We start from the raw sequence: 19,237 nt of genomic DNA, 5'->3' as shown, positions 1-19,237 counted from the left end.
GTATGCGAAGTGCTCGTCATTCGAGTTCAGTTATTCTGTTAATAATACACAGGTTGTGTAAAGCACAACAAACATTTACAATTCGAACGCATTTTGTGGGAGTGTAGTGCAATTGTCTTTCTCCATTTATGCACCTAAATCTCCCTTTCAGCATACCAATAGTTTTTTCAATTATGACTCGTGCTTTAGCATGCTTGAAGTTATATTCAGCTTCCACACTATTGGGCTGGGAATTGGCAAAAGGTCGCAAGAGCCATGGTTTTGATGGGTATGCGGAATCACCTAAAATGATTCGTTTAAAGGAGCATTTAGATATATTCAATTATGTTAAACGTTCAACCTACCTAAAATCTTGCACTGCCTGTCCCCTTCCCTCCATCTTTCTTCAAAGAACAAGTTTGCTGGACTTTCTTCAAAAATGAACGCATCATGATTCGACCCGCTGTATTTCGCATTAACATAGCGTATTAGGTTACGATGATCGCATATCTGCAATTACATGAAATACACTTCATACATTTCATTATGATTGTGTAGTATTGTGTAGTTACCAAAAGTGCATTTAAGCTGTAAAAGCCTTTTCTATTGAAATACAGCACAGCATTTTCGTTTGGGGCTACCATCCTTATATGGGTTCCATCCGCTGCCATAACCACACCCGGGATGCCAGATTTGCTATAGAAGAATCTGCGTGCCTCCTGCTTTTCCAGTTCCGTCATCTCCAACGTTATGCACTCTTTGAGCTCACGTTCCATAACACGCACTGTTTCGTCAAATATTTCTGAAAAAGTTGATTGACCCATTGGTACGGTGAAATCATTTCCTACACCTTGTTGATAGGATCCTTGGGCCAAGAATTTTAATGTTGCTGCTAATTTTTGCTTCGCTGATAACCCTCGATTGTGCTTTGGAGTGATGAACGGAGCAATTTTTTCCAGTATATCCAAAAATATTTCCTTAGAAATTCGGAAATTTTTCCTAAAACTATAAAATCGTACTTTATTAAAACACAACCTTCTGCGGTGTAATCATTACTTACGCAGTATCTTCTAGCGCTAAAGGATCCAATTCCTTCCTTAGTTTTCTACGATATTTAGCGAGATCTTCCGTTTCAGTGGTGTAATTATCGAAAAGCAAGAAGGAAGCAATCATTTTTTCACTTTTATAGTAAATATTGGTGGTAAGATATGTATCGCGACACGTTTGTTCACCGCGCTCACAAATGTAAACAATCGAATGATTTGACAGAACACAAACTACTCGACCAATCGATCGAGCAGATTTACTCGATCATAATCGTAAACCCGTATACGATAGGTATTTCGATTCGATTTCGATTTCGATCGACAATTTTGCTTAGATCGAAATCGAATCGACTATTCTTATGCGATACGAGCCATTGTTCGGGCAGGAAAAACACATTCGTCGCTGTTGTACGAGCGCTGACAATAAAGTAAGGTCTCCAATTTTTTTTTTTCATAGAAAATGACATTTATTTACAAAAAGCGATACACCGTTGGAAAGGCCAAGGTCTTGGCTACTTTTGTACATAATCGCCATTTTTTTCCAACACCTTGCGCATCCGCACGATGAACTTGTCTATGCCGGCAGAATACCACTCTCCGTCCGCCTCGCGCAGCCAGGTGTTGACCTCTTTCTGAACCTCCGCGTCACTTTCAAACTTCTTCCCTCCGAGATGTTTTTTTCAGGGCGGGGAACATGTGGTAGTCACTTGGGGCCACGTCGGGACTATAGGGAGGGTGATCGATGATCCTCTTCAAAACGGGCCACAACTTTGGTCGCACATTCCACGCGCCGCTTCATGTGGTCTTCGGTCAGCTGGTTCGGCACCCATCGGGCAGAAACTTTGTGATACTGCAAGTTGTTCACAAGGATATGACGGTTTGTTTCGCTGCTACACACTCCTCCAAGCTTCTCTTCCAAGTCCCTAATTGTCGCACGGCGGTTTTTGAGCATTTCTGCCTACACTGCTTGAACAATCGCATCCGAGACCGACGGTCGGCCACTTCTCTCCTCGTCGTGAACATTAGTGCGCCCGGAATTGAACTCGCGGCTCCACTTACGCACGTTTTTTATGTCCATACACTTTTCCCCGTAAACTTCAACTAGTTGACGATGGATTTCAATAGGTGTCACCTTTTTCGCATCCAAAAAACGTATTACAGAACGCAATTCGCACTTGGACGCTGACGCGAGGGGTACCTCCATCGTTGACGGCTGCTCAGCCAAGACTGAGCGGTCGGGGAAGCCTCACCCACCAGCAAAGTGATAGTGGGGGAACCAAGGAACACGGCGGTGTTGCCAGATTTCGCCTAGCGCGTGATCCGGCGAAGTTGCAGCGTTGGAGACCTTACTTTATTGTCAGCCAAGGCTATTTAAAAAGACCAGGTGGTGGAATGTAGAGCATTTTGACATTCAAGAAGACGTGAAACAAGAAGACATTGTTTGACAAGGGTGGGGGCGTTTGACAGCATACCAAATATCTAAGCAAAGATACACTGACTGTTTAAATTGCAACGCTATTTTCATTTTAGGTAAAAATGTTGAAGGGATAAGGTGGCTGGAGGGTACGTTCGATATGGTTGATCTTGTTAAAGTTATTCTTGAAAGCCCCAAACATGTATACCTATAAATGCCTTATACAGCATAAAAAGGAAAACGCATATCACATCTTCAGGTATAGCGTAACACCCCATCTGGAAAAGAAGCTTTCTACTGCACCCCCTGTGCATGCATCAATTAAAGTAAAATAAGTTTACATCGTAGCAAGGACTGGTCATCCGACTACGTGATAAAAATAAGTATAATAAGTCAGAAATGGCTGGCTGGCCTTAGAGGACGTTAAGGCAAAAAGAGAGATAGAGAGAAGTTAAAATCCATGTTAAAATATTTGCATGCTTCAAACAAATTTTAAATAGATAAAATAATAACAATTTCGTACCAATGATTTGAGTAATATGTATATTTTACCATCATTATTTTGTTATGCATTATGACACATTGACTATACACATGAAACCAGTGTTGTAAACCTAAGACCCCCACCCGCTTATGTCAAAATATCTGAAGAAGAATTTTGCCAAAACTCGCTAATATTCGACCTGGTCTCCTTAAGGGACCTTGTTGTCAGCCCTCGTATTTTACTCCGCAAAAGTGTGCAGCAAAGGCACCAGTGTCAAATCGTTGCCACGCTTAGTAACAACCATTTTGCAGAGCACTTCGTCCGTGCGAAAATTGACGGAAGCATTGGCCGACAGGTCATGGATGGATACCTTGAAAATAAACATATCGCTTGAATCCAAGGGATCATCAAAAGCGGATGTTGGGCGCTTTTGACCAGCTTTTGACCGAGGATGATGATTTGGCCAGCATCCGCATCCATGCCCATCGCCGCTGATTGCATTTTTACAATGCTCCCGTCTCTCGTCAACAACCAGCAATTTTTATGATTGTTCATCAATGTCAGCTTTTCCCTTACGAATACCTTTATCATCCTACCTCGTACGCTGTACGATGGATAGGTAATTCGCAGGGCGGCCTCTTGAATACCGAACTGCTCCACCTCCGATATTCTGCCGATCGCCTGCTCCCAACTTTTCCACCCGCTGCGCATCATGCGCTTCAGATGCTGGAGCTCGTTTTCAAACCTGTACGTAGAAATGGAGGCCAGGGAACCAAAACGAACCACTTCTTCGTGCACATGCAGCAAATTGTGGACGTTGCTGGTCATGAACTTTTCTCCGTACAAGCGTTCACCCAAGCTCACAAACTTCTCCAGCATCTGCGCAGCGAGTGGCCACTTTGCCTGGTGGACCTTTGCAGACAGCAAGGTGATCGCGCAGAACAGCAACATAAAATGTTCGTAGCGGCTGGGTGGAATATCCCCCTCTAACACTACAAAGGAGCTGTAGTGAAAGAAAAAGGCAAATTGCGAACCCTTCCAATACCCCAAATATTTTAAGTGCCGTATCTTGCGATGCACCTCACAAGGCTGTGCTGTCTGCTGCAAAGCCAACGAAAAACTGTGGCGCTTTCTTTCGTTCCACTTCGGCTCGCCTAGCCTCCCGTCTCGCCAGCCCATCATCAACCGACGGACGTTGCCCAGGTCCAACAGGTGCAGCCGATCGGCCACGGGAACATCTTCGATAATGTCGAACCCGGCGCAATCCAGCAGTGGCGTAGCGGTTTTGCGATGTCCGGGGTAAACATCATCCCTGAAGCCTCGGTCGGTTCGTTTGGGCGCGTTTGAGTACGGGAACAACATAGTTCGTGCCGTTGTGGTATGGTGTCCTTGCACCGTACATTTAAGGCAACTACCGTAACCGGTGTGCCCTATAACGCCTAGTAAAATGAAAAGGAAAAAAAATTACTAGTCTGTACATGTGGACGATTATTAAAATTTATAAAAAAAACTCTTTTCTATTACCTTTTACGAACGACCTCGCAGGAGTGTCTGCGACAATGGCGCGAAGCTTGCAGGTAATGAGTTTCCCCTTGATCTGCAATCCGTTTCTAATAAGCTCGTTGAGCTCAGTCACTACTGGACGCAAATATTGTTCGACACTATCGGGCTTTTTCAAGCCGCAATAAATTGCCGCCGTCATCACCGGCGCTGCTGGCAACTCATCGACGGAGAAAAGCACCGGCCAAAACTGGCACGAGCCGCTTCTGTGCAGCGGTAAACCGTCGACAGATAGCGTCAACGTGAATTGGCCAACCGCTGGTGGATCCTGGTTTCTGTAACACAAAAGAAAGATAAAAAATTGTCGCTGTTTCTATGCACAAATGCTATTAATTGCACTTACCCAAAATAAATGGACAACGTTTTTTTAAATCCGTTGTACCAGTACTGTCCACCGGCGAGTTGTGCAATCTCCGTCGATGGATTTCGCCTCGTTTGCAGCAGCGTTTTGGCGGTAACGGGCACTCTAATACCTGCCTTCCGGAACAACTTCAAGACCATGTCGATGGATCGATGCGTGGCGTTATTCGACAAGGCCCAGTATCGAATGCCATCGACAAGCGGCAGGTCTTCAACTGTCCGGACACCGGCGTCGGCGTCGGCGTCGCTATCGTAGGAAAAGCTATCACTGTCGCCGATGTAATCGGACAACGGTTCGCTTGCCTCCGATAGCGATGCTTCCGGATCCAACGGCGGCATTTCGGGCGGGGAGTCCACACTTGGTGGCGAGTCAGTAACCGCTTCGAAGGGAACTAAAAAAGAACAGAACCATGATTCACACAAATCGCACAGAAAACACAACACACTCGAACTTGCCACTTTGGCTAGGGCCCGCTTCCCGATCATCTTCTTCGGGCGTACTTTGCCTTTGGAATTTGGCCGATCGTCGGTAAAATCCACCGGATTTACGTTCGCGGTTCAAATCAGACATAATTGCGATGGTTGGAATAACGTTTTATGGCACTGAAATAAACGGAAACTTTTTCACTGTATACACTTTGTAGCAGTAGTCCGTAGCGCAAAAAATGGAAAGCGTGTGGTGAATTTGAGACCGGTAACGATTTGATCGAGCCCTTTCATTCGGATTAATTCGGTAAGGTTTGAATCTTAATGCGAGAAATCAAACCGAGTGATATACGCACTACTAGATCGTTGGAGGCTGTAATGGTAATTACAAAGAGTGCGTGTTCTCATCACGACAAACTAATTAGTTTGCCAATGAAAAAATTGCAACGGTAAAAATGAGTAAATGTAGGCTAATGTAGGGAATTTATGAAACATGCCATTCTACATCATCGTATCCTGTGGGTGGGATAACATAATATTACATATTGCGATTCGAATCTCGCTGCATTGATTTTGCATACGACTATTAAACGCTCTTCAGCAATACCGATTCGTTTGTGTTGTGTGCGGTTTGTGTGAAATACGTAAAGTAATCACGTCGATTGCACACCCTCGATACACACGCTGAAGTAGAACTTAATGTGTAGAGAGCACTGTGTGAGGGAGCAAACAAGACTTTTGCGCGAACAGGACACCATGCGTGGCATGGGTACAAAGTTTGTAGTTGTACTACAAACAAGAGGGCATAACGCAAGAGAAGCGAACAGCATGCGAAAACTCGCATGCTCAGTGTAAGTGCGAGCAGGCACGGGATACTGATTAGAGGGAGACATTCTGTCATTTGCTCTTGACAAATTGAAACTTTCTGCTTGGGTATGTACTTTGCACATACTACTTAAAACCTCACGAAACCAGTCGTGCGAGATTGTTTCTTTCGCAAAATCTTTCCGGATTCCTTTTTAATACGTGTAACGCGCGCGATGATCGGTTAGCTCCTGTGTATTCATTTGTCCTTAAGTTCATTTACATCGAGTTCATTTCCTAATCCTAATAGTTCATTAATCATTGCCCTCGATCGGTTGTCATAATTACTCCTCTAGTGCAGTTTTTAGCTAAGGTCTATATTGCATGTAAATATCCGTGAAATATTTCAACTTAATTTTAATTAATTCAGATAAATCTCAACATTCCGGCCACCAAAGAAAGTATTTCTTTAACTAATCTAAGAAATTCAATATTGGCTTATCTGTAATGATTACATGCAATTCACTGCTCTACCTATCATGTGTGATCGCTATCAATGTGATCTCATGCCAAGTGAAGTGTATGTGTATGTGTATGACACTTGTTTTGTTTGTTTTGTTTTGATCGAAACCGATCGATCCCTTGTGGCTAATTATCTTCAAAAAGATCTGGATTCGGAAGAATAGCTAATCTTGCTGCTGCACGTACTATTTCCTTCCCTGCACCTGTTCTCAACGTGACAACTCGAACCGTATTATCTCTCCCTGGGTGTAATTTCGTTATTCTGCCCATTGGCCATAAGGTAGGTGGTGTGTTGTCTTCCTTGATAATAACTAGTTGTCCCTCTTTCAGATCTACCGGTTTTGATGAAATATGTTTTGCACGGGCCTGTAGCTGTTGCAAATATTCTGGGTACCACCGTGCCCATATACACTGAAGGTGTTTTTGAACGAGTTCGTATTCTTTCAACCGATTTGACGGAGTGTTCGTACAATCAACCTGTGGTGGTGCTAACATGTTTGACCCTACTAAGAAATGACCCGGTGTCAACGGTTCCATATCAGTGGGCTCGCTCGATAACGGAACTAATGGTCGAGAATTAAGACATTGCTCAACCTGGGCCAACAATGTCAACCAGCCTTCTTGGGTGAGGCTCGCCGTTCCAATCGTCCGTATAATGTGATGTTTTGCGGACCGTACCGCAGCCTCCCACAGTCCACCGAAATGAGGCGCCCGTGGCGGAATGAACTTCCACCGGATTTCGTTGATCGCGCACCAATTGAAAATTTCCGCCCGTTCCGTGTTCCTGCACTTCAGCATCTGGTACAGACGATGCAGCTCGTGTGCAGCCCCCTTAAATGTAGTCGCGTTGTCGGAGTGAATTTCCGTAACCAGACCTCTGCGAGCGATGAATCTTCGGAGTGCGGCTAAAAATGCAAAAGTGGTTAGATCGTTGACCAATTCTATGTGCACCGCTCTCGTCGAAAAGCATACGAAGATCGCGATGTATGCTTTGGTTGCGCTTCGATTGCGGATGGCTGACTTGATCATTACGGGTTCGCAATAATCAACCCCGCATACTGCAAACGGCCTTGTCGGTGACACTCTGGATGTAGGCAAATCGGCGGCAGCTTGTCTCACCAACGAAGGTTTACTCTTGAAACACCTGTGGCATCGATGAAAAATTGACTTCACTAAACTGCGGCCTCCAATTATCCAAAATCGCTGGCGAAGTGAAGCTAGCAAAAGTTGCGGTCCAGCATGCAACAGTTTGCGATGATACCAGCAAACCAGTAATGATGCGAGCGGGTGTTTCGAAGATAGCACAATCGGATGTTTCGTGGCGTCTGTAATCTGCGCGTTTCGAAGCCGGCCACCAACACGCAAGATTCCATCATGATCAACGAAAGGTGACAACCATTTTAGCCGTGAGTGTCGTGGTATCTCGTTACCACTCCTTATCGCATGAAGATCCTCCGGAAACGAATCTTGTTGCGCAAGTTTACACAAACACATCTCAGCGCGATGTAGTTCATCCTTGGATAGTGCTGAGATCAATGCGATAAGTTCTGCAACTGTTGTATTTTTTCTGCTAACTGCTGTTACCGAAGATACGCTATTCTTTAAGCATCGAAGATAGCGCAAGGCGTATGCCGTCGTTCGAAGAAGTTTCAGGTAGCCAGAAAACCGTGCGAAATATTTGCTGCCAAAATCGTTCGTTGTAGATGTTGCAGCAACCAATTGTGTAGCTCTCTCCTCGTCATTGCAAACGATTTCTTCTGTGGTAGGGTTATGTGGCCAATCTGCCTCCTTGCTACTTAACCAATGTGGCCCATGCCACCAGCGATGAGAAGATAGTAGCTTGTCTGGAAGCAGCCCACGAGATATATCATCTGCTGGATTGTCCACCCCAGGAACGTGTCTCCAGCATTTGATCCGAGTTTCCTGTTGGATCTGTGCCACTCTGTTGGCGACAAATGGCTTCCAGCGACGTGGAGGTGACTTCAGCCAATATAACACCGTCATCGAATCAGTCCAACAGAAGATGATGATGGGAGTGTTGAGTGACGTACTGATTCTCTTAACCAATTGTATGGCTAACCGTGCAGCGCAGAGCTCGAGTCTGGCGATCGAGTGAGTGTTAGCTAGAGAAACAACCTTTGACTTTGCGGTCAACAGGTTCACAGAAATCCCGTGATGATTTTCTGCTCGGAAATAGCAACATGCTCCGTATGCTGCTTGAGAAGCATCCGCGAAGACATGCAATTGGGTGGTAGTTGCATTTGGAAGCGATATGAACCGTGGAATGTGCAACTCACGAAGAGAATGTAGCGATGAGTGAAACCTGTTCCACTCTTGTTGAAGATGCAATGGTAGCTCACTGTCCCAACCCAGTGCAACACCATTTTCCTTAAGCGACCACAACTGCTGCATAAATAGTTTGGCAATAACTATCGTTGGGCCGAGTACTCCGAGGATGTCGAATATTTTAGCGATAGACGATAAAACCAAGCGCTTTGTCAACACTGATGCGGAAGGAGGTAGTTCGATGCGAAACCGAATTACGTCTGCTGCTGGCTCCCAGATCAATCCCAAAGTGGACACAAATTGCGATTTATTCCATTCATGGCATGTTTGCAATGCCAAATCCTCCTGAGGGATCCCGTGAAGCGCCTTAGGATTGTTCGATGCCCACTTTTTCAGCGCGAACCCAGCTGACTGCAACATGGATGAGATTTGTTTCTGCATCTCGATCGCGTCTGATATCTCATCCGTCCCCGTCAACAGATCATCAACGTAAAAATCTCGAAGCACCGGAACGACTGCTCGAGGATACTGTTCCTGATGATCGTATGCAATTTGCTTCAATGTCCGTGTGGCTAAGAATGGTGCAGATGCGGTACCATACGTTACGGTTTGTAACTCGAAGGTTGCTATTGGTTCTGACGGATCCTTTCTGTACCGAATTCGAAGAAAGTTTTTATCTGCAGGGTGATGTTGGATTTGACGGTACATCTTTTCAACGTCAGCTGTGAGCGCAATAGCATGTGACCGAAATCGAAGCATAATAGTGTACAGATCTTGCTGAACGACAGGTCCAACCAGCAGGGAATCGTTTAAGGAATAACCTGACGTCGTCTTACACGAAGCATCGAATACTACACGAACCTTTGTCGATGTGCTGGATTCTTTTACAACAGCATGGTGCGGTAGGTAGTAATGTGGACATGATTCATCAATTGGCTCCTCGAGCCTTATCATGTGTCCCAAATGTTCATACTCTCGCATGAATGACGAATATGCTTCCCTCATTTCAGGATTAGCCTTCAGTCGCCGTTCCACCGCTAGCAAACGACGATCTGCTATCTGCCTTGAGGCTCCTAAAATGATATTGGGATTAGACTTGTGTGGCAAGCTAACGACATACCTTCCTGAACCATCCCGAGTTGTATTAGCGGTGAAATGATTCTCACAGATGTCTTCTTCCACAGATAGAGCGGGTTCATCGGAGATGGTTTCGCTCTCCCAGAAACGTGTCATGATTGCCTCCAAAGGACTTTCGCTCGTTGCAACATGACATACACGTGGAGCTGGTGATGACTGCACTGTATTTCCGGAAACAGCCCATCCAAATCGGGTCTCCACTAGCCACGGCTTGCCTGCGCCTAATGATCGCTTACGTCCAGTATGAACCTCCCAGAATGGATCACTGCCGATGATGAGATCCACCTTACCAGGAACGTGATAAGTGGGATCAGCGAGGGTCACGTTCGGCATATCCCATGAAGAAACGTCTACCGGTTTGGTAGGAATGGCTGCGATTGGTGTGTCAAGGATGAAAAACTCCATCGGTGTGGTGAAGTGTAGGTCCTTAGATCGAACACTAGCGGTCATTCAACATTTCACTTGCTGCCTTGCTGACCCGATGCCAATAACGCACACATTCACCTTCGTATGAGGGGTGACGAGTTTCTGAGCAAATGATTCCGATATAAAGTTTAACATCGATCCCGAATCAAGAAGCGCTCTAGCCTCGTGCTTAATTCCATAATCGTCTACGATGTAAACTATTGCCGTCTCGAGAAACACCATTTCATCGTCGGATTGAGCCGCCAGAGTAACTTTCGGTTGAACAGTTACGGATGAATGAGAAGCGTGATGAAGTAGGCTATGATGACGTTCACGGCATGATCGGCACGAGTAGTCTGATCTACAAGATTTCACTTGGTGTGAGCTGCTGAGGCAGTTCCAACATAGACCCTTTGCTTTGACGATGTCACGTCGTTGTTGTATCTCCTTGTTGATGAATTCCGGACAATTGCGTAGTAGATGAGGTTCCGGACACTGCAACGGACATCTCTGTAGTTGAGGTGAAGTAGAGATGGATGCGTTCTTCTGCATTGCAGCTGCGCTCGTGATCGACTTCCGTGATGCAGGAAGACGATGTGCGCCGGCCACCTTGGTCGGTGCAATTTTTGCGCATGCAAAGCTCTTGCTCGATTTCAATATTTGAACACGATCCTGCAGGAATTCAATCAGCTCACGGTACTTATCCCTTTTAAACTGCACGGAGTGTTTTTCCCACGCTAAGATGGTTTCGTTGTCCATCTTCATTAGAAGCATGTTGGACAGAGGTGTGTCCCACGAATCGACTGGTTCTTGTAGTTTCACCAATCCATTCACATGCCGCGTGAATTCATCCACCAACGATGTCAAACCGTCGACACTTTCTGCTTCTATTCCCGGAAGGAAATGAAGCTTCCGCCAATAATCGCGAATCAGCATCCGTGTATTGTCGTAACGCTTAAGAAGTGACGCCCACGTCACAGCGTAGTTCTCGGTAGTCAAAGCCACATGTTCAAAGGGCACCGCTGCGTCGCCCTTCAACGAAGAAAGCAAATATTGTAATTTTGCAATGTGTGGTAAGTCGGGTGAAGCGTCGATCATAGCGACAAAACGATCGCGGAATGACAACCACTTTGTCGAATCCCCATCGAACGTCGGCAGTTCGATTTTTGGCAACCGAAGATTGGGTGCGTTTGGCCGACCAAACGCAAGCGTTGAATTTGCCAAAAGAGTGGATTCGTTTAGCGGGTTGGCGTCCTTCCGTTGGTTCTCTCTGAGAAATGATTTCAGCCGTCGGCACCGTTCTTCCATATCGATCCTGTCGTTGATACAGGATTGTATCGCCTCACTGCTGTCGTCGCATTCCTCCAGTTTCGCCACTGCGGTGAAAAACTCCTGCTTGTACTGCTCCAGCCCCTCCAAAGCCTCCGGAATTTGGCTTGCATCGTCGCTGCTGAACGCCTGTGTAAACCGCTCCAGCGATTTAATGTTCTCCAACGCGATTAGTTTTTGATGCTGGGCAGTTTTGATCTTTTTGTCCATTTTAGTCACTTTCACTGACTGATGATTCATGAAAAATGACTACGACCGAAAAGGACCGAAAAACACGATGACACAAATTTGAACGATGGCGCAATTTCGACCGTTGCCCTTTCCGTAGGGCGAATGAACTTTCACGCGCGAATTCGGAATGGCGCGTAAGATGATTTGCACTTTGCTCGTGATGCGGAGCGTACCGAATATACTGATGCTCTTGATGCAGAGCGAAGAAAGAAACAATTCACACACTAATCCGTATCTATCCGGTTCGAAGGACCAAAAATGTGAAAAACCTCACGAAACCAGTCGTGCGAGATTGTTTCTTTCGCAAAATCTTTCCGGATTCCTTTTTAATACGTGTAACGCGCGCGATGATCGGTTAGCTCCTGTGTATTCATTTGTCCTTAAGTTCATTTACATCGAGTTCATTTCCTAATCCTAATAGTTCATTAATCATTGCCCTCGATCGGTTGTCATAATTACTCCTCTAGTGCAGTTTTTAGCTAAGGTCTATATTGCATGTAAATATCCGTGAAATATTTCAACTTAATTTTAATTAATTCAGATAAATCTCAACAAATATCTTCTTTTTTATTTGATATCATACCATCAGAGTTGAATTGAATAAATGAAGATTATTGTATTTAAATTATTCGGAATTTACAATAGAGTGAAGAACGTAATTTTTTTTAAATTCAAACTATTTTTATATAGCATAAATATAGGGGACAGTAAAATAAAAACAAAAAAATTATTATCAATTATTTTCTTAATTAATTAATCATTTTAAAAGTACCAATTCCTATCAATATGTTAAACTACTCACCTGTGAGGTTTTTGTAATAATATTTTTCTCGGTGAAATCAATTTCAGAATTCCCTGACTATTCTGAAAGTGAAACGGTTCTATTCAAATTATTCGCCGCATCAAACCGGTAAATGTGAACTGCATCAATAATTTGACAGCATTTCACTCCATGGAGATTTGCACGGTGATTTCACGGTGAACGGGGAATAACTAGGAAATGTATTAACTACAATATTTTATTCATTTAAAAAATGCCAACAGTTGGGGAATTTAATTTCCTATCTTTTGGTGTATAACACTTCATATTTGGACAATTGTTTTGAAAAATATGTTCAAAAAACAAAATTTTACGTTCACTATCACTCGATCATTAAATGGACCTTAAGCAGTGTAACAGCAATTAATTGCAAGCGCAATTAACTTCAACATATTTTTCGTTTACTTCCACTCCCATATGGTTTGTGGCTACAGATAAGAACGAACGTAGTATATTAGTATATTTTAAAAATCAAGTTTACTTCCTGCAGATCCTACCCAACTGAACATGGCAAAACATATTTTAACAAATAACAAATCTAACGCTTCGTGTAGCATGTTTTCTGCGTCTTGTTTCACGATTTCAGCATCCAATTTTTGGACATATAAAAAAAAGGAGATAAAATCGTTTTTGCCGATCTTTTTTTTTTTTTTGAAAACATCTACCTACTTTCTCCTCATTCGATAAATAGTTTAACACAAAGTGTTCCGGCAGCCTCGCTGCACAAAGCGTTTGAAGGGTTTTTGTAATTTTCTTCCTTTTCTTCTTATTTCACATAGTCAAATTCAACAAAAGCAAAATAAAGGAAAGTAAGGTTAAAGAAGTTCAAAAACGGTCTATCCTCTCTCGCTGTAGAACGCTAACTGTCTTTCCATCAGCACGTTTGACAGCCGTTACCTTCGGATTCTTCGGGGGTTTATAGCGTCTACTTCATTCCTTTCTTGGGCGTTCTAACACAAAGTGTTCCACGTTTTTACGAGTGCCCTTACACGGATTTAGGATTGTTGACTGCTCCTTTAGCATTACAATCATTCAAATCAAAGCTAATTTTAATAAAAATTGTTTGCAGTCGCGGATGTTTTCCAAAACATCATCCAAGGACTTGCCATCAGTACCTTTATTCCCCGACTTGCTATCAGTTGCTGCCGGTATCACGGCGTTAATCGACGATTATTGTCCACCAACGCGGACGACTTTTCCTGGCTGTCTGGACATCGCTGTGGTAGGCGCAGGATCCATGGACAGCGTTAGATGGTACAACACTAGTGTAACGAATGCGTAACGGCACGGTGTTAGTGGTATCATTGAAATAGTAATTGTAAGTGTAGAGCAAGTAGGCATAAGATACAAAGAACAAATTAGTTGATATGTTGCACCAAAAGAGAACACACGCAATCGACGACTTATTTTACACATGTACAACATGGATACATTATTTTACACAATACAGGGTTTACTATCCGTTATGAGATGTGAGCTGCATTTTTTTTGCTTCCTAGTATCATTCTGGGATTCTTCCCCTCAACATCAGTCTCAATTTGGAGGGAATATATTTTTTTATTGGGGCATATTTCGTCAGCTGCCATAAGCCAGCATAATTTGATTAATTCGCTATTAGTGAAGGGACTTCCATATTTTGCTATTGCATGACCTATTCGAAGATTTGCTTTAGTTATTGATTCATTTTTATTTTTGATATTAACAAATAGATTACGCTGCGCAGACAAACTCCGATTTAAAGCTTGAATTTGTTACACTTGTTCATTTTCGGAGAGATTTGAGTATGTTGATTGATGTCTGCATATAGCTATTGCGTCACTGCAAAGCAAACACGTTATTTTACTGTTGAAATACGAAACAAAATACTTAACACTCCATACTTGATTGAGTGTCCAATTTTCCCCAGTGCCCAATCTTTTTTATGTTTGTTGTGGACATGAATATCTTGTATAATGTTTCAATTATTTATTTAACCGTGACACTGTAAATATACGAATAAACTTTTCAGCGAAAAAAAAAGTTTTTCACTCTTAGTTCTCCTACTATATACTGATTCAGCCATCGGAAACCAACAAGAAAATTTCGTACTTTTGTAAAGGAACCAACACTTTCCGAAAGGTCTCGTATCGTCAACCGACGATTGTTGACCACCAAATCCTTGATTTGGACGACGTGGGCGTCGTCGGTCGAGGTGGATGGTCTGCCCGGATGGTTCTAGTCTTAGACATTCTCACGGCCATTCTTTGAAATCACTCTACCATTTTTTTAACATCCGCAATGTTTCCGCAGCGTTTATTCCATTGCGCAAACAAAATTTGCTACATGCGCGCTGCTCCACAAACTTGAACATGGTCAATGTGGGCAAAAACACTAAGTGCAGCTCCGAAAACAAATTGTCCCTCCTAGCCGGGTTGATGTTGTGACTTAAAACGTGGCAGATCTGTCAAACATACATATTGACAAACGAAAAATAAATACAAGGGGCTTTCTTTTGACGCGCGAAATTTCAATTCGATTTTTTTGAATTCAAATTTGCAAATAGGGATGCTCATCTAAATATGCCATGCTTTTTGCTCTAAGTATCCTGAACCTATTGTTAACCGTTTTCTGACTAATACCCGACTCGACTCTAGTGGTGGTAACGTGGGAGCCGCGGGACCGAAGGTTAAGGGAAGGAGTAGCTTAAACTACAATTTCGAGCATCAAAACACACTTCCCTTGCGGATAGAGCATTCCGATCCTTCACAATTGTCGCTTGCGTAAATCCTTGTGCACATATTTTGTCTACGTAAAACCATCGAGTGGTTTTACACTTCTCGCACTTCTGTTCACATTTGAATTATCCGGCATCCTGAATTAATCTAACTACCTCTCGCCCATCCTCTGTTAAACTTACTAACTAACTTGTGGTTTTCATCTGGTTAATGGCGCTCATTTTCCCTAATTTCTGTTTTTCCTATTCACCTGTATTTGGCTACTCTTCACTAATCTTCACTAATTTTCACTGCACTTCATTTCCAAAGCTTTAATTATTTTTTTTTTACAAAAGGAACAATTTTTGGCAACCGTGCAGTCTGTACGTATGCGTGGTATTGACACTTATTGTATCAGATGGTTGCATATACGTCTGTAGGTGCTATTGGTACAAACCCCTTTGTTCTGCAGGCAAAAGTTAAAGGACGCCAATTGATCAATCCTAGTTAGTTGCATTGCACTTAGCTGCACTGTTCCGATGCGATGTTATAATTGTATAATCTGAAAATAAACAAACAAACAGAAAACATTCTTTCCCCACCCAAGTCGGTATACAATTGTTGGTCATGATTTGCAACAGTTGTAATCCAGCCAGCACCACGTGGAGGTTGGGGTCGGAGTTCTGAAATTTCTTATTTCAGCGTTTGCTAGCCAGCTGGAATGAGAAAGTGTTAAAATGGTTAAATTAAAATGGTTCTTAACAAATAAATATTCTACTTCCCTACGCTCATCCTAAGCTGGCCCTACTCTGCTTTCAAGGCATCAATAATTGTGGTAAACACATTTGGGTTGTGGCGTTTAAATTCAAATTCCCTAACATATGAATCTATAATAGCTTTGTGTGTTCCCTTCCTCTTAAGGTATGGCTTAAGCTTACCCCAAAGATTTTCTATGCCCTGCGTATGTATTTCCCTATCTCCTGGATCTACGAAATTTTGTGAGTGGTTTACTGTTCTATGCTCATAACCATTAGCCTCGAGTCCGTTGTGATCAGTGATAATGATTGTTTCCGGCGCAACGTTCTCGAGGATTATGTCATGGAGCGTGGCCCTATCTCTTTTTTCTACTAACTCCAAAAATTTTTTCCCTACAAAATTTTCCCTACAAATACCTCCTACAACCCACACCTGATTATTGGCCGATAGTCGGCCACGGCTGTACTTACGCTTTGTCAGGACGGACTCGTCGATTTCTACCGTCATTCCGGGTCCGCCCACGATGTCCCTATGCTCATCTAAATATTCCTTGCTTTTTGCCCTAAGTACACTGAACCACTTGTTCACTGTTTTTCGACTAACTCCTGACTCGGCCCTAGTGCTGCTAACATGCGAGTCGCGGGACCACTCGAAGGTTAAACGAAGGAGTTGTGCTAGCGACAATTTCGAGTATCGGAACACACTTCCCTTGCGGATAGAGCATTCCGATTCTTCACAATTGTCGCTTGCGCAAATCCATTTACTCGTATTTCTTCTCCCTATACTACGTAAAACCATCGAGTGGTGGCACTTCTCGCACTCCTGTTCGCCCTTCAATAATCCTGCTTCCTGCATTAATCTAACTACCTCGCGCCCATCCTGCGTTAAACTTACTAACTCGCCAATTGTTTTTACCTGGCTAAGGACGCTCATTTTCCCTATTTTCCTTTCTTCCTATTTGGCTCTTTTTAGCTTATCTTCGCTAATCCTCACTAATCCTCACGAATCCTCACTAATTTTCACTTCTAATTTCACTTTTCACGTATCTCTAAAACTGTAATTATTTTGTTTTTAACACACAACAAAAATTTTCACAACCGGGCACTCGGTTCGTTCGCGTGGTATTGACACTTATTGAACTTAATAAATATCAGGCGGTTAATTGTTTACATGCAGATTACCGATACCTTGAATCAGGGCGGTTGACCCGGTTTTATTTAAATTCAAGTGATTAAAAAACCGTAACCGTTATTTTATGCATAACCGATATGGCTCATTTTTTATCATTATTGCCTTTTTCAAATTTATTTCTATATGATTTTATACTCCTTTTTAAGAGTTGTAGCTTTGTCAATTATCTGTTATTAACATGTTTAAACAATATCAATACGGCCAGGCCGTTCTATCTGAATGAAAAAACATGTTTAAACAATTCTTTATGTATTTTTTTATCTGATAACAGGTTAGGTATTGATAATATTTATTTTTTTTTTGTTATTTTTTATGTTACGGTCGCAAATTCGATAATAATTTTTAACCACGTAAGGACCACGTCGTAAACAAACCTTGATTACATGCAATGCATGTAATGCACATTAACATGGATGTAAACCTTGATTACGTGCAATGCAAAAACAAAACTTTCATTGTTTTTTTTTCTCTGTGATGCTGCAGAGACTTATTAAGATTTGTTTATCAAAGTTTACTGTGTTCACTTACTAGAGCTTGAGCTTCATCCAGCGTTTGCATCATGACATACACTATGCCCTTTACACCGTTCAGCTGCACCAAAGACACCTTTTCTACTCCAATCTTCAAGGTGTCCACCATGAAATCAATAGTTTCATTTTGTGAGGGCTTCACAGGGATATTCGAATAATCGATACGAAAGGTGTTCTTGTCGTATCGTGAAAATTTAAAGTTTAAAATTTAAAGAAATACATACGCAAATACAAATAACAAAAATATGCGCAAACGATCAATGATCAACCCATCGACTAAGCTGGCTGCTAGGTTGAAATTTTGCATGAATATATTATTTATACAACAATGTAAACGATATATCAATACTTCTAGGCCGTTGTATACAAATAACAGAAAAAAAAGATAAACGATATGTAGTGCAGATTTCGTAACGCGACTGAAATATATTTAACATATCGGTATCGGACTCTCGATGCTTTTGTAATAACAACGCCAAGGTACGTACTGGAAACCCAGTTGTGCAGCTGACCTGGATCTAACGGTTTTGTTTTATTATATAGTCAATGTGGTAACTGTGTACATGGTTTTACATAAGTTCTTATAAATTGAATGTTTCCTATTGCTGAGTATTTGTTCACATGCAATCGTTACTAATGCATTTTATTGTGTGCAGCTGATCAAACATTGGTGAGGATTATTTTTTGTTTACGCTTATTTTCTAGTCTTTTGTTTTATCTTAGGTCTATCTTAAGGAATGGTTTGCACGTTTTGATACTTCGTTCTTGTTTTTCTTTTTTAACATATTTTGGCAGGTCTAATTATTTTGTCCGCACGATGGGATTTTTCGACGGTCCCTTCCGGTCTCTACCTGTATATGGTTTGCTACAATTCACAAGAATTGCTATGCTGAACTAATCCTATCAATCCTAATCTAATCTACTCCGTATCCCCTTTTAATGTCCTATTTATTATTATTTGATTTTGATATTATATTAAATAAATGTTTAGCGGTCCATCGCCTTCGATTGCTGTAACATACAGTGCGCCTTGGTTCCGGTGCATCGTGTTGGAGGAACGCTGCAAGGAAAAGTGTAATGTATCAGATGGTTGCATATACGACTGTAGGTGCTATTGGTGCAAACCTTTTTGTTCTGCAGGCAAAAGTTAAAGGACGCCTATTAATCGGCCTGGATCAATCCTACTTGATTGCATTGCAATTAGCTGCACTGTTCCGATGCGATGTTATAATTGTATAATCTGAAAATAAACAAACAAACAGAA

The 19,237-nt window shown here is 42.5% G+C and overlaps 3 protein-coding genes across 3 annotated transcripts in view; 1 reads left to right on the top strand and 2 right to left on the bottom strand.

The window, feature by feature from the left end:
• LOC125769488 (uncharacterized) overlaps positions 1-19,237 on the top strand; it is a 71,638-nt gene that overhangs the window by 14,189 nt on the left and 38,212 nt on the right. The window lies entirely within an intron of this gene.
• LOC125769673 (putative nuclease HARBI1) lies at positions 28-1,403 on the bottom strand. Its single transcript, XM_049438480.1, has 3 exons — positions 1,040-1,403; positions 552-984; positions 28-489 (listed from the first exon to the last, which is right to left on the bottom strand). Exons 1-3 carry the CDS (start codon positions 1,150-1,152, stop codon positions 328-330), a joined length of 708 nt encoding a protein of 235 aa, XP_049294437.1. The 5' UTR covers positions 1,153-1,403; the 3' UTR covers positions 28-327.
• On the bottom strand, positions 10,469-11,962 carry LOC125769489 (uncharacterized). Its single transcript, XM_049438223.1, has one exon. The coding sequence runs from the start codon at positions 11,960-11,962 to the stop codon at positions 10,469-10,471; it is 1,494 nt and encodes a 497-aa protein (XP_049294180.1).

Source organism: Anopheles funestus, chromosome 3RL (assembly GCF_943734845.2).
Source record: "Anopheles funestus chromosome 3RL, idAnoFuneDA-416_04, whole genome shotgun sequence".
NCBI lineage: Eukaryota > Metazoa > Arthropoda > Insecta > Diptera > Culicidae > Anopheles > Anopheles funestus.
The sequence above is the reverse complement of the archived record's forward strand: the minus strand, read 5'-3'. Positions and strand labels throughout refer to the sequence as shown.

Excerpts from the sequence above, each read along its gene's own strand:
- LOC125769489 (XM_049438223.1), bottom strand. The coding sequence starts at position 11,962 with ATGGACAAAAAGATCAAAACTGCCCAGCATCAAAAACTAATCGCGTTG.
- LOC125769673 (XM_049438480.1), bottom strand. The coding sequence starts at position 1,152 with ATGATTGCTTCCTTCTTGCTTTTCGATAATTACACCACTGAAACGGAA. Across the intron at positions 985-1,039 it reads TTAGCGCTAGAAGATACTGC|TTTTAGGAAAAATTTCCGAA; the intron begins GTAAGTAATGAT and ends ACGATTTTATAG. Across the intron at positions 490-551 it reads ACAGCTTAAATGCACTTTTG|ATATGCGATCATCGTAACCT; the intron begins GTAACTACACAA and ends ATGTAATTGCAG.